The following is a 13547-nucleotide window of genomic DNA, read 5'->3' as shown; positions in this document are numbered from 1 at the left end:
GCCTCGCGCGGGATCAGAGTCGGGGCTCACGCACCGAAAAGGAGAGGCTTGTTGGGAGTTGAAGCGAGGAGGGATGGAGGTAAGGTTGCAGAATGGTGACAGCCCAGAATTAAACCCGCATCCAACCTCGTATTTGTCGCTGTGGAGATGCATTCTGCCATCTTCTGGGTGGTGGGCAGCTCCTTCGCCTGACCAATTCCATCCATCCAACCAAGGCGGCGTGTCGTTCACCTTCATCTATTGGAGAACCGCAGCACCCACACAAGCAGACAACAGTATTCGCCATCAACCATGAGCCTCATCCCCGTAGCGTAGGCAGCGTAACCCCAAATGCACGGTAGCCGGGAGCAAGGAACCACTATGCAGGCCAAGCCTGTCGTACATACAGCGAACTACTCAAGATCCCCCTCGCAGAAAGAGGTTCCAGGGCCATCCGGCATTGGGCACAAGAGGTGCCCGGCTGTGGGTTTGAAGTTCTCAGCAAAGGCCTCGGTTGGCATCTGTGTCCAAGTGGGACCAGCAGGCCTGTTTACTACTTGGATTTCTTCACGCGGATTGTTCAGACATCACCATGTTTAATGATACCAAAAAGATTGACTACTCTCCTACTATTCTCGCATACTTGTTTCTCTGAGCAAAGGCTCAATGTTTGGCCATCCTTCTCTGTGGGCGTCTTGACAGGTTAGACTGAGTGGCAGAATGCGAATTTCAGAATGGTGAAGGCCACTTCCTACTATCCCTCTGCTCCCTCAGCGTCAAGCACAGATAGCAACCTGGGAATTGCACGCGCGAATACTCGCGCCTTGCAGGTGTGCTCTCCGTCACCTATTAGCCGGACAGAGGGTCGGTTGTCTTGTGCCTCACGAGGTCAGCCAGGTCGGAACGTCACTGTGGAGGTCCTTGTCGCGACCGGCTTCGGAGGTCTTTGCCGTCGCGGTGTTCTTGCCTCTCCACTGCTCTCGCTCCTCCCCGGCTTTCATCTCTAACTTTTCGCTAACTCTCAACGCTTCGGTGCCACGACTGGACCATCTCATGTTTTCGCAGGTGTACTGAGATAGACTGGCGTGTTCGGTCATCTGCGAAGTCGCTGTCTCGGAAGGACTGATGCCCTCGAGTTGCTGATGACCTTACCAGGTGCTGGGTTCATGCCTTAATTTAGGCGGCCCGAGCCAGGACTGGCATCAGGGCGCGCAACTACTAATGGAAGCCCGTGCGTGTCCAAATAAATGGGTCATTCGCTAAGCTGGCTCGTTATTCACGTCATCAAGTCCTGTTAGAGAACGCCGTGAGACGGCCTTGTCAGTAAATCGATCGCTGAAGGATAAAATGACTGTCGGGGTAGGTAGCAAGGGGCTTTATCTCGTCCGATATATCTGTCCACGTCGATAGCGACGGAAAGGCCGAGAATGCGGAGTTGCCACGGTGAAATCGCCCATGGTGTCATGGGGTCTGACATCCTCATTCACAGGCCCCAGATCGGATTTTGACAGACGTTTCTGTTGTCGCCGTCTTTCGACGTGCCCAGAAACGCCGTCGAGCTCTGGGTTGCATTCGGAATTCTCATACCACTCAAAGTCCTCAAACTGGAGCTTCTTGATTCGCTGTCCGGGGTTTTTGTTGTTGGCTTTGTCGTAACGATGGTTGTGATGGTGGGTGATTGGCTTGCTGTCGGAACCTGGTGTGTAATAGCAATTAGGACTTGTCCTTACTAGGCACATGTTGCAGAAATGTCTTACCATCTTCACCGTCGTTCTCACGAAGATCATAGTTGAGCACAAGGTTCTTGATGCGCTGCTGTTCCTCACGCTCCGCCTGTTGCTGGCTTCTCATAGCAACCGCAAAGTGGGAGTCGGTGGGTAGCTCCAGCGTTCGAGTCTGGATAGAATTAGTCTTCATCCTTGTATTGGAGATCGAGGGACTGACCTGTTGCTTGTTTCCCTTCTTCGTGAGTACCGAAAACGCCATTTTCGGAGCCGGAGCCGGAGCCTCAGAGTCACCGTCGCCTTGGTCAGTGAGTATGGTAGTCTCACGAGGCCTCGATCGGACTGGCAGCGCCACGTCGAATACGGGACGTCTATCGAGCTTCCTGGATTCCAGACTATCGGACATCATCTTTGCGTATTCGCGTTCGAAGTCGGCATCTTCCTCGGGGTCGATTTCTTCTTCCTGGCGAGTTACGATGATGGCCTCGTCAACAGACTCTTCCGAAGTCGTCTGCCGATCCTCGTCCTGTTTGGCAAACTAAGAATTAGTAGGCATGTGGCTAGATACCGTGGGGTCCAAACTTGCCTCGTCGTCTTCCTCATCATCTTCATCATCAGATGCTACACCCTCGTCCTCGTCGACTTCAGCTTCATCATCGTCATCGACGTCTGCCATTTCATCTTCCGTTGATGATCCGCTGCTATCATCGTCTTGGTCTTGGGGTTCTGGTCCATCAAGCCCAGCGGCCTTCCGATCTTGGGCGAGCACCAGCTGGAATGCCTTGCTGGCCTCCTCCAGGTTCGATGCCAGCTTCCACTGCGGCCTGGTGCCAGTGTAGATGTCATGGACTAAGAATTCGATATCCATGGGCAGTGGATTCTTCGTGAAGATATAATACTGCCCGAGAATTAGTTGAATGCTTCCTCAATTACGAAAAGAATAACATACCTGAAGGAAGGAGAGGAAGTAGTCAAGCTTCTTGCCTGCAGGACCCTTATTGAAGTAGACACCCGAAGCCTCGAGAATGAAATAGATGAGACGGATACGGAAGAAGTCGTCAGGCAAATCAAAGGGATTCAAGCGTCCGGGAATTGGCGGGCCGCCGTGGCCAAAGGTCATGATCTTGTACATGACATCGAAGACAACGGCGTGTTCGACCAGACGGTAGTTGTAGATTTCCGCCAGGTATTTGACCTCCGCGATACGTCGCTGGTTGTTCTTGAAGTCGTTTTGTTCCAGACCCGCACTGACAGACTCGACAATGTTGTCGATCACATTTACAACAAACTCTGTGCGGTACCTGTAAAGGTGCGCGAGCAGAGAGGCCAGGAGGTGGATTGCACCATATTTGACCTTGCCGGGCTTCGAAAAGACCTTTTCCAGAGCCTGTCGGACCTAGATGAGTGTGTTAGAGTAAACCCAATTTTGTAGCTCGCGATGTCTGTGACTTACCTCTGCCTCTTCCCAGTGCATCCTGCGGATTTGTCTCGCGATCTTATCGAGAGTCCGCTTCGACAGGTCCACATAAATCAGCTTCCTGACGAAGAGCTCCAGAGGAGTTCGTTCCTTCTGTTGAATGGCGGGTCTCTCGGGTGGATCAACGTAGTATATGGCATTTTCAATCAGCATCCGCTCGTTGGGCCCGATATGCTGCACAGACTTCTTGCGCTGCAAGGTCTCTAAGAAGGAGGTCATGCGAGGCGCGGTTTCCGGGTTTCGCAGCAGGTATCGACCACAATTCTCAAGGAGGTCACAAATGATCTGGATGTTCATTTTGGAGAAATCATCCAAGCAGACCTTGAGACAGTGGAAGACGGTGTGCTCTGGGACAATGCCAAACTTGGTCAACTCCGCCAGGTAGCGGATGTTGCCGATCCGAACCTGAGCCAGGAACTCCTTGCTCTTGCGAGCTTGCAGGCTGCGAAATTCCGCATCTAGGTACTCGATGACACCCTTGGGAATGTCCGGCATGTATCGGCCCAGAGTGGCGATGAGCCTGGCCCAGCACGGGAGAAGATCACCGCGGTTCTTGGGGACGTCCGTGAGAGCCTTGACCAAGCGGTTCCGGGAAGCCTTCGAGTTGAGGAAGCAGAAGTCGATGGCCGTCTGGTCAATTGTCTCCTTGGTAGTAAGATCCGGTAGACGCAGAATAATGGCATCAACCTGGGCTCCGATGGTCTTGTTGGCAATCGCAGTGGTCTGATCGTCCAAAGAAGTATCGCCTGCCTTCAGAACTTCACCATTTTCAGCAGAATCAATCTTCTTGCCCACTTGCTCATCGCCTTCGGGCTTCTTCTTCTTGGCATCTTCGAGGAGAATTCCAGGCACTTTCCCCTTGAGATCAGCCAGGTTTTCGTAGAAGCGACGCTCATCCTCGTCCTGCCAGATCCCTGCTCCGTCGCCTTGCCCGCGCAAGTACTCGCCCGCCTTCACAATACCAATACCCCCATTCGCCAATGCATTCGAGGCCTCGTGGTCTTTCAGATCCGGCATGTCTAGCCCCAGAGTATCGGCGAGGATTTGGGCGTTGGCGACCAGGCGTTCCTGGGCCTTGAGTTGCTTGTCGAAATTCGCCTGTCGGTCTTCGAATACCTCCCCGGACTTAACGTATGCCTCGGCATTCTTGCGAGACTGGGAGAAGATGGCCTTCTGATCTCGAAGAAGGTGAGCCTTCACATCTTCGAAATAGCGCTTGAGGATGTTCTTGAAGCGCTCTTGTAACTCAGATGAAACCAGAGGCGGGTCATCACTCGATAGCTCGCCATCCTCATTCTCACCAGGGCCATCAGTGGTCTTGCCTGCAGCTTCTTCGTCCAAAGCTCTGCGACCTTCGGCGCCTGCTGTCTTCCTGACACCCAAGATATCCCAGGAGAAAGTCTTGACGAACGTGACAAGTAAGGGTAGGTTGGAATGATCACGGTCGTGCCCCAACAAGTCCTTCAAAACCTCCAGTGGGAAAGGTTCCGCGCCGCCTCCCTTGGTGTTCCGGGCTTTGAGCTCCGGGACCTTGCCAGAAGCATTCTTGACGGTGTCATCGGGAATAACATCGTCGAGGGTTTTCAGGACGCCCACGAGCCACAGCTCAGTGATGACACGGAGAAGGGCCTTCTGACGAAGCGGTCGTTGCTTCTCCTCCTTCTCTCGGACATCGGGAGGCAGTGTCTTCAGATAGCTCTTATCAAGGGTGGCGATGCCTCGGCCGAGCTGCCATGCAAGCTGTTGGGTGAACTCGTCTGGCCCAAAGCGTTGATGCAGGGCGCTGACAATCTCAACCCCTGCCTCAACATCACCTCCTGTTGCCTTGAGCTTGGTAAGACCTTCGTAGCAGGCGGATATGATCTCGGACAAGTAACGATGCAGGCTGAGAGTTCGGATTTCTTGGATAAAGGTGGGCAGGGTGGCGGCAGTCACGGCGGTGCGCAGTCGCTTGATATATGCGGTGTGCTTTGCCAGCTTCGAGTCGAGAGGTTTGTTGACCTCGAACAGGTCTACCAGTATGTCTAGTCAGCCTAACAGGAACATGGCGTGCGGAGTCAAAGGTGCTCACCAGTCTCGCCCGCCCACGCGCGCTCGTTCAGAGAACGCAATTCACCTACAGAAGATCATGTTAGCCACTGGACCCAGGGAAGCACTCTACCTGGAGCCTGGCGGGTGGCAGCTCTGGAGGTAGCTCTGGCGAGCACTCACGTTTTCTTGCGCGATCCATCTTGGGGGGAATGGATCGCGAAGGAATTGATTTTGAAAGTAGGACCAAAGACTAAAGTGGCTACATTCGTAAATGTTTCGCGGGCCAGTCTAACTAAGGGTTAGACAGCCCGGAGCGTTGGAAGCGACAGTCGGCGTCAACTTCGGTAGGCATCGGGGAGGCGAAGGCGACCAAGAGGGCCTTGTGACAAAGGCACCCTCTGGCTGATGGCGATTGATGATGTCGCTGCTTTGAGAGAGTCGAGTGGCGTTGGTGTCGGGGAAAGGGAGGATACGACAGAGGCAAGCCAAGCTCTTGTTGGACTGCTGTGTTGTCGCGGCCGGCGGGCTGTCGAACGAGGGAGGGTGGTGGTGGCGGCAGCAGCAGTGGTGGTAGTGATGGTGGTGGACGGATTCATCGAAGTTCGGCTTTCAAGGGTGGTAGTCGTCGATCACGACTGACTGACTGCACTCACTGCACGAGTGGGAACCTTGCAGGTGGAAGGAGCCTACCATTCAGTCAAAGCGGCCGACAGGAAACCTGGTTGGGTGAGAGAGCTGTGGTGGGGGCTACGAATATCGGATAAACTTAGTGAATTACATAGGGTGTGCTAGGCGGTGCCTGGTGCGGGGCACACTTACAAGTGCCTCGCCCTGAGGTACGGTACTGTTACCTGGGAGTAGGCAGACCGTGGGACACGGGCCCCAATCCGGGACAATCAATCCATCCATCCAAACCATGTCCTGCCGGTCCTGTCCACCTTGGTCCTAAAGGATGAGCTCACTTTAACCTAAAGCAAATTCTACCAAGCCTGAAACGACAAATGGGTAATGCTACCTGTGAGCCCAAAATAGATTTGAGGTATCTTTGTCAGTAGCTAAATTCTATACAATAATATACTGTGCACAGCTCTTTGCCTCCAGTGGCACATATAGACCACCATGTACACCGATGGTTTATTATATACATCGCAGCAGGACCTGTCGGGTTTCGCCATCTTCACTCAGGCCAGTATGGACAAGGTTTCCTCCCGTGTCACTAACTCTCGTCATCTGTCCTTCTTATCGGACGTGCGTGAGGCCGACCGTTGAGTTGACTTCGCTGCAGACGAGAAGATGGCAGGCTTCTTGGTCGCAAACACTGCATCCTCAGCCCTGCGCAACTCATCGGGAGAGACATCACCGTCCGAAGGCCTAGATGCTTGAGGGCCAGATGAGGTATCATGCGGCTGCTGAGAGCGCTTGTCTCCTCGCCCAGGCCCTCTCGGCGTCCAGTCTTCGCTGGCTGATTCATCCGCATCAGACCACTGGCTGTCCCCATCGTCACTTTGTGCGTCACTCACGGCCCTGTCTCTATCGTCACCCCAGGACTCCTGCTTCACTGATGTGCCTTGCCCAGCCCCGGCCAGCTCCATCATGTCCAAGAAGGCCTGCGGCACCTCTTCGTCTGCTTTGTCCCCCAGCCGTGCTCGTTCTTCCTGCTCTCTTCTCATATCCTCCTCCAATTGTGCCTGCTTCTCGCTCATGAAGAACCTCCGTTCCGTCTCCTCACCCGTCCGCACTAAGGTCTTGACAGCCGCCATCACACCAGGGCACTTGTCGACGATGTAGCTCAACAGCCGATCCGCCTCAGGGCTCCAGGCCGCCATCTGCTCCAAGTCCATGTATGCCTTGGTCAGGGTCAAAAGAGTGTGCGAGATCGGACGGTTGACTCTGGAGTTAACACCCTTGCGGCGCAAGTCGAGTGGCAGCTGTGTCTTGGAACCGGCTAACTTGCTGCGCACCCGTTGCCAGCCCAGCCAGTGCGGCATCAGCTGCTCCTCACACACGACGAACGCCTCGCGGAACTTCTTCATCGAGGCCAGGAACTGAACATAGTAATTCCAATTCTTGCTATCCAGCCGGAACTTGGAAGAAAGGACTGAGGATATGACTTCCCGCAGGCCATCGACATCACCTTGCGCGGCATACATACGCTGCATCGTCTTGAGCGGGTTATTGAGAATGTACCGCATGGATGGGAGGGGGTCCTCCCTTGTCGTCCCGGGTGCTGCAACACGGCTCATGTGAACGGCGCGGTCGAGGATCACACGCCACAGCTCTTTGACTTCGGTGTAATTCTCGTCGTAGAAAGCAGACAGCATCAGCGCCTCAAGCAGCTTCAATGGAGGCTCTTGCATGTTTGCCGCCTCCGGTGATGAGTTCCGCCACAGCTGCAGAATTTCTGGTACCGCCATGGTCTGCCTCATTTGTGTGAAAACAAAAATCAACACGGAGGCCAGATCTGTACGACTCGCCACAGTGTCTGGGAATTTAAGTGGCTGAATCCATGCGCGACCAAGCTGCGGCGCTTGCTTAGATTTCCGCGCAGGTTCCATCGCTTTCCTGAACTGTCGCAACGCCGAGGTCAAAATAGACCGTTGCCTGCTGTCGTCTTCACCTGGCGACCTTTTGGCCTCCGCACCTAGAGCTTTGAAAACTCGAACCATGGTCTCGTTGCTCTTCGGTACGCCCAAGTTTCGGAGGATAGTGCTGCTCCTGAGGGCTTCCGTGTATTGGCCACTCCTGAGAAACGCACTCATCAGCAAAGCATAGTGCCTTATCGTCGGTTTGAATGAGTGATTTTTGACAGCAGATGTTAGGAGGTACAGCGCATGATGAGGCTGCCGGCATAGCGCCAGGCCTCGGAGGAGGTGATCATATGTCTCGTTGTTGTAAGGCACCTGGTGTTCAGTCATCGCCACGAGAAGGCGATTGACGGCCGTCAAGTCGCGCCGAGAGGCCTGGTGATACAGTAACGTGTTCCACAGTACAGTACATTCTTCCAACTTGAACCGATGTGCTTTCGTTGTCATGACACAGATGCTCTCGGCATCATTGTGCCTGTCGTTTTGGGAGTAGGCTTCCACAACACAATCGACCATGGCCGGGTTGGGCTCTATGCCATCATTTTTGGCCATTCGGTATAGCTCGAGTGTGAATTCGAGATCTCCTCTTGACCCACTCAAGCCCATTATTGTGCCGTAGCTGTACTTATCAGGCTTGCAAGCTTCTTGCAAGACGCTGAAGACACGAACCGCCGTATCATACTCCCCAGCTTTTCCATGAGCGTTGAGCAGTACGTTCCAGCAAATGACAGGGAGGTCAGTCCCGTAGGTGTTTTGCAGTGTGTCGAACACCCGCCGTACCTCGCCCAGCTCGCCCCTGACCGCTTGGACGTGGAGCAGAGGAAGATATTCCGGGTTCCTGCTGCCCACAGGAGATCCTCGGGTAGGATACTCTGTCGTGTACTCATCCCACAGGCGCTGCACTGCATTCACGTCGCCGCGGCGTGCATAGAAAGACATGTAGAGCCGGAAACCGGGTATATCAAGTCTGGGGAATCGTCGGTGCCAGTCCCTCGCCATCATTTCCATGCCAGCAGCGTCGTCAGCGGGGAAGAAGACTTTGTTCATCATTTCACGCATGACGTGACCGCGAAGCTTAACTTCAGGCAATTTTCGATACTGCCTGTAAAGTTTGGTCGTGAGACTCGGGCCTAATTCTTTGGAATGGCAGATGAGATCTTCGTAGAGCAAATGGTCTTTGAGTAAATGCAGCATCAGGGCGAGATCATCCGCATTCCAACCTCGCCAGTACTTGCGAATACATGGGAATATCACCCTGTCCAGCAGACTCTTGGTAAAACCGAGATCCTCGCGCACAACAGACTTGCTAGCCTGGTCTATGCGAAACACGAGAGACTTGATTCCGTTTCCGATTTCCTCTACGGAAAGGACGCTCTCAATGTGATCCCAATTGAGTTTTCTGGCATTGGCACGGTGTGCATCTGGGTACTGTTCCCAGATATCTCCAAAGGTCTCCCACTTCGAGAACTTGATTGCCAGGGCAAGTAATTGGTCCATACTTCGGCATTTTTTTGCGTAGTCTATGAACTCGTTGCGGATCGCCCTGCGTCGGTCGATGTTCTGGGTATTGTGGTACAGCCGCCATGCATGGAGAAATTGGGAGTCATCTTCGGTCTGGAATATGCCATGCAGCACCTCCCATCGAGACTTGGACAGCCGTGTCGGGGCTACATGCGCTGATTGGGCGGAAAACGCGGGCGATTCCGCTTCATCATATTCGTCGTCGTAATCTTCATCAAAGCCTTCCTCTTCAGAGGCCACTTCATCGTTCATAAACTCATGTTCTACAGCAGAGGCTTCTGATGCCTTGCCGGCCGGGGACTGCTGCGAATGCTGCGCTGAAGCCGCCGAAGATGTAAAGAGCCGAGGCACAGCACCTCTAAGATAAAGCCTCGGCCGCTCGTACTTGTCGAGAGCTGAGGGAGACAGTCTTCTCAGGAGGGACGTTGCGCTCTGGGGATTCAAGAAGTCGAGCAAAAAGGCAGAGGCACTCAGGGGCTCCGACCTGGAAGACCGAGAGAGGGGGAGAAAGTTGAGCGACTCGAGAGGTTCCCGAACGAGGGCTTGCCATACACTGGACAACTCGATATCAACAGCGCCATGGTGCCAGAAGGCGGTATGAAGTCTTCGGTGCGACTTGAGAGAGAGTGTTGTCGGTGGGAGCACTCGTTGGAAGTTGCATGGTTCCAGACTTGCGGCCGTTCTTTCAAGCATTGGCATGAGGCAACGGTGCAGACTGCTATCGGGGAGGATTGGAGTAGCTTCGATTCAGGTCATTATATGTCGGCACGACTGAGGACAGGCAATTGGTCGACGTTAGCAGTCTTGGTCTAGAATTAATTCGTGAGACTGGCCGCACCAGCCAGCGCCAGGAGGTTTTAAAGGATGCGCCACTCACGCGCTTCATGCTGAAGTAATAAATCGTTGCTGCGCCGCCGTTTTTCACAGATTCGCCGTCCCCGGAAGAGCCTCGCGCAGCATGGATGGAAGTGATCGCACTAGCAGGATGGACAGAAGGCTTTCGTCATGAGGGTAAAGCGGTAGGAACGGCGGAGAGTTGTGCTGTAGGATGGAGCTTTGAGTTGGGGCCACCTGCGCTGAGTTGTCGTTGTGGTGGAGCAGGTTCGGGCCTGGGTAGAGGAAGTGCTCGACGAGTTCTGCCGTCGATGATCTCTTGACTTTCTGGCAGTGGCGCAAGGTCGCTCTGAGAAAAAAAAGGACGGATCGGGACCGCAGGGAGCTCGTGCCACCCGCGTCCGGGTTTTGCAGGGGTTTCTCTTGTACCCATGTACCTAGGCACTATGCACTCTGCACGTACGGCAGCTAGTGCCAACCGATTGTGACCCCAAGCTCGCACAGCTCCCCCAAGCTCATTCTTTGCCCATTGATCAGGTGTTAGCTGCGTGGATAGCTGGGTTACTGCTGCTTTTCTGAACAAATGGTCTCTATAAGACTCAATTGCCGTAGGGATATAGGAGGAATCGTAGGTAGGTTTGCCCAACCGGTCCGACAGGGAAGAAGTCAGGTTCCAAGATTCTTTCGACGGCATCCTCCACACAGTCGTGTTCTTTGTCTAAAAGTCACAATACCAACTCTTCCTGAAAATGCGCGGGATTTTGAAACTTCTGGAACCCATACGGATTCTTCTCCCAGGTCGTCAACCTCGGCGCAGCATTCAGGCACAATCACTGCTCCTCAACTTGCCCATAGAGCTACTACTCAAAATCTCGGGCTTGCTTTCATCAGGATCAGCAGTGGCTTTTGCACTTACCTGTACTTTCTTGTTCAACATTCTATTTCCGAAAATAAAGCTACACGGGATCCAACTGGAAGAGTTACTCCAACTACTAGAAAGGGACCTTAGCGAGCAGCTCTTCTTCTGTCAACGTTGCTATACCCTCCATCGTTTCTCTCCATCATGGGGACCAGGACGTCAAGACCATTTTGAGGCCCCCTGCAAGCCAAAGGTCGAGGTATGCGATACGTTCCACCTTGGCTTTCATTTTGCTCGCCTCGCTGTGAACAAGCATCTCTTGGGGGGAGGCCTAAACCTAGAACAGCTTACTACTACTTTGCCGAGCTACAACGGCGGCTGGGATATCAGGTGCACAGCAAGAGTGATTCAGAACGAGCTCTATCTTTCCGTGTCGCATAGACTCTCCCTAAATGGAACGGGCCCTGATAATCGCCATGCTCTTGAGCGCTTAGATCATGGAATTTGTCATCACGTCACAACGCATCGACCAAAAGCACGCTTAAAACTCTCAACCAGGCCAAGAGGAAGAATCGCTTATGGGCAGTGGTTGCAGCAACGTCGTTTCTACGCAGTGCCGCAACGAACGAGGATCCCAGAACTGGCACCTAGGGAGTCCCCAACGTACTCTCACGTTCTCACCGAATGTCGGGACGCACAAGGGTCATGTACAGTCTGTTTGACAGACTATTCGGTTACAATAAATCAAACAAAATCCAGTGAGGTTAGTAGCGAGACTACGAAAGAGTCATGGGACATTATCATCATTGCATACCATCAGCTAGGCCCTTGTCGGTCCCAGTTCGACTGGAAATGGCTTACATATGCGACTGAGCTCCCAACTCTGAGTAAGCAGAACATGGACACCTCGCTACTCGGAAAGCGATGTGAGAACGGGCCTTATGCTCGAGGGGCTGTACAAGCTCGCTGGGATCAGTCTTGACTCTCCTGGCTCTTTTGCTGCTATTGATGCTGGACGGGCCTTCAAAGGGCATGGTGGTGTGGAGGAAAGCAGCGGTCGAACTTCCATCCTTGCTCTCTCTGACTGGCAGAGTGGGAGAAATTTCACTCGATGCTGGTGCAGACCTATTCATACAAGTAGTCAGGTGCTTGACGTGAGGGTTTTAGCTCAAGGGCATGTGGAAGAATGTTAGCAAACAATTATACCTAGGTATCGCCTTTCTCTTCATTCACTCATGAGTTGCAGAAGGTCTTGATTCCAGCAAGCAATAAAATATTCAACGTGTGTGAATTTGGGAGTGGCGGTGGCAGTGGGGTTTGCATCAGAGGCAAGCACCCAAGGCCCCGTCCCTTTTTTATAAGCCAGCCTTTCCTTGAATAAGCACTGAATAACTGGCCAGGAGGTGTTTCTGGTGAAATCGGTTCAGCTCAGTCTTGGATTTCGAGAAAAGATGACCGCCTTTGGGGATGCGACTATTATTTTGTCGCGGAAATTGCCTGGTGTCCCGAAGCAAAGGCAGCAAGACAACTGTTCCCCGCTACCCTGGCTTTTACTATACATGTTTGTTCCGACAAGACTGGCTATCTACGCTTTTGATAGGAATATAGGCCACCATGGCTACGTCTAAAATATCAAGACAGGACTTAGATACCTAGCTATGATTTCGAGAAGACAGCCTGGGAGACAGCCACTAGACGTGTCCTTTTTTTTTTTTGCAAGAGTATATATGAACGTTCTTGCCAAAATCAAGACACTTAGGAGAAAGGGGGTTCTGCTATGGAATTGTGACCTTGGACATAACGCAGGGGCAATGCGACATACTTTCCCACCTATGTTACCTACTACACTTCTCTCTTGTGATAGCTACCGATACGCAGCAATTAACATATATGTCCTAACCGCAACAGAGTATCGCTACCTCCGTGCAGAGAACTTCTGGATGTCCCAGCGGGGAGCTTTATACGTGATCTGCGCAGGGGTATGGCTAGGCCTTGGGGTCTTGCTGTACTTAGGTAAGCCGACCTTGATCCGATATATGTACATACGAAGGGTGTGACAAGGCAATGCCTCTGCCTACAGTTTTGTGCCTCTCTGCTAGTACTCGGCAAAGGCATAACGGAGGCAGACAGACGGCGGCGGAGACAGTATCCTTGTTCCGGTGTTATAATGAAGCATGGATGTCCCTGTGGCTAATTTGATTAGGTCAGACGCAGCAAGAAGAGTTTGCTGTACCCATGTACTCTGTACGTACTGCAGCTGGTGCCAACTGATTGCGACCCCAAGCTTCCATAGCTCCCCCCCCCCCAAGGTCATTTTTTGCGGGGCACGATTTGCGATTGATGCATGAGTGAACATCGAAGCAAGAGCCCCTCCACGTCTTCATGTCCCCTAGGCGCAGACACAACAGCGATACCACCAACGCATAGCATTTTTCGGCCACCGACTGCGCGACTGCCACCTTGTGCCTTCTCATGCCCATGTCGACATAGACCATACATAGACAACTCAACGGGGCTCAGAAGCACGGGCGACCATC

The 13547-nt window shown here is 53.1% G+C and overlaps 2 protein-coding genes across 2 annotated transcripts; both read right to left on the bottom strand.

Annotated features, from left to right (window-relative positions):
* Nucleotides 1-860: 860 nt before the first annotated feature.
* J7T55_014329 (nonsense-mediated mrna decay factor) lies at nt 861-5410 on the bottom strand (the record flags this gene model as incomplete). The annotated part of the gene is made up of 8 exons (XM_053142314.1): nt 861-1087; nt 1382-1675; nt 1737-2229; nt 2272-2601; nt 2653-3099; nt 3157-5192; nt 5252-5296; nt 5392-5410. The coding sequence occupies 8 exons, from the start codon at nt 5408-5410 to the stop codon at nt 861-863; spliced, it is 3891 nt and encodes a 1296-aa protein (XP_052994519.1).
* A 1027-nt stretch (nt 5411-6437) lies between these two features.
* On the bottom strand, nt 6438-10016 carry J7T55_014328 (uncharacterized protein; the record flags this gene model as incomplete). Its single annotated transcript, XM_053142313.1, has 1 exon — nt 6438-10016. The coding sequence occupies one exon, from the start codon at nt 10014-10016 to the stop codon at nt 6438-6440; it is 3579 nt and encodes a 1192-aa protein (XP_052994518.1).
* Between the last annotated feature and the right edge of the window lie 3531 nt (nt 10017-13547).

The sequence above is a fragment of the Diaporthe amygdali genome, assembly GCF_026229845.1.
Source record: "Diaporthe amygdali strain CAA958 chromosome Unknown NODE_11_length_1138210_cov_64_948100, whole genome shotgun sequence".
NCBI lineage: Eukaryota > Fungi > Ascomycota > Sordariomycetes > Diaporthales > Diaporthaceae > Diaporthe > Diaporthe amygdali.
The sequence above is the reverse complement of the archived record's forward strand: the minus strand, read 5'-3'. Positions and strand labels throughout refer to the sequence as shown.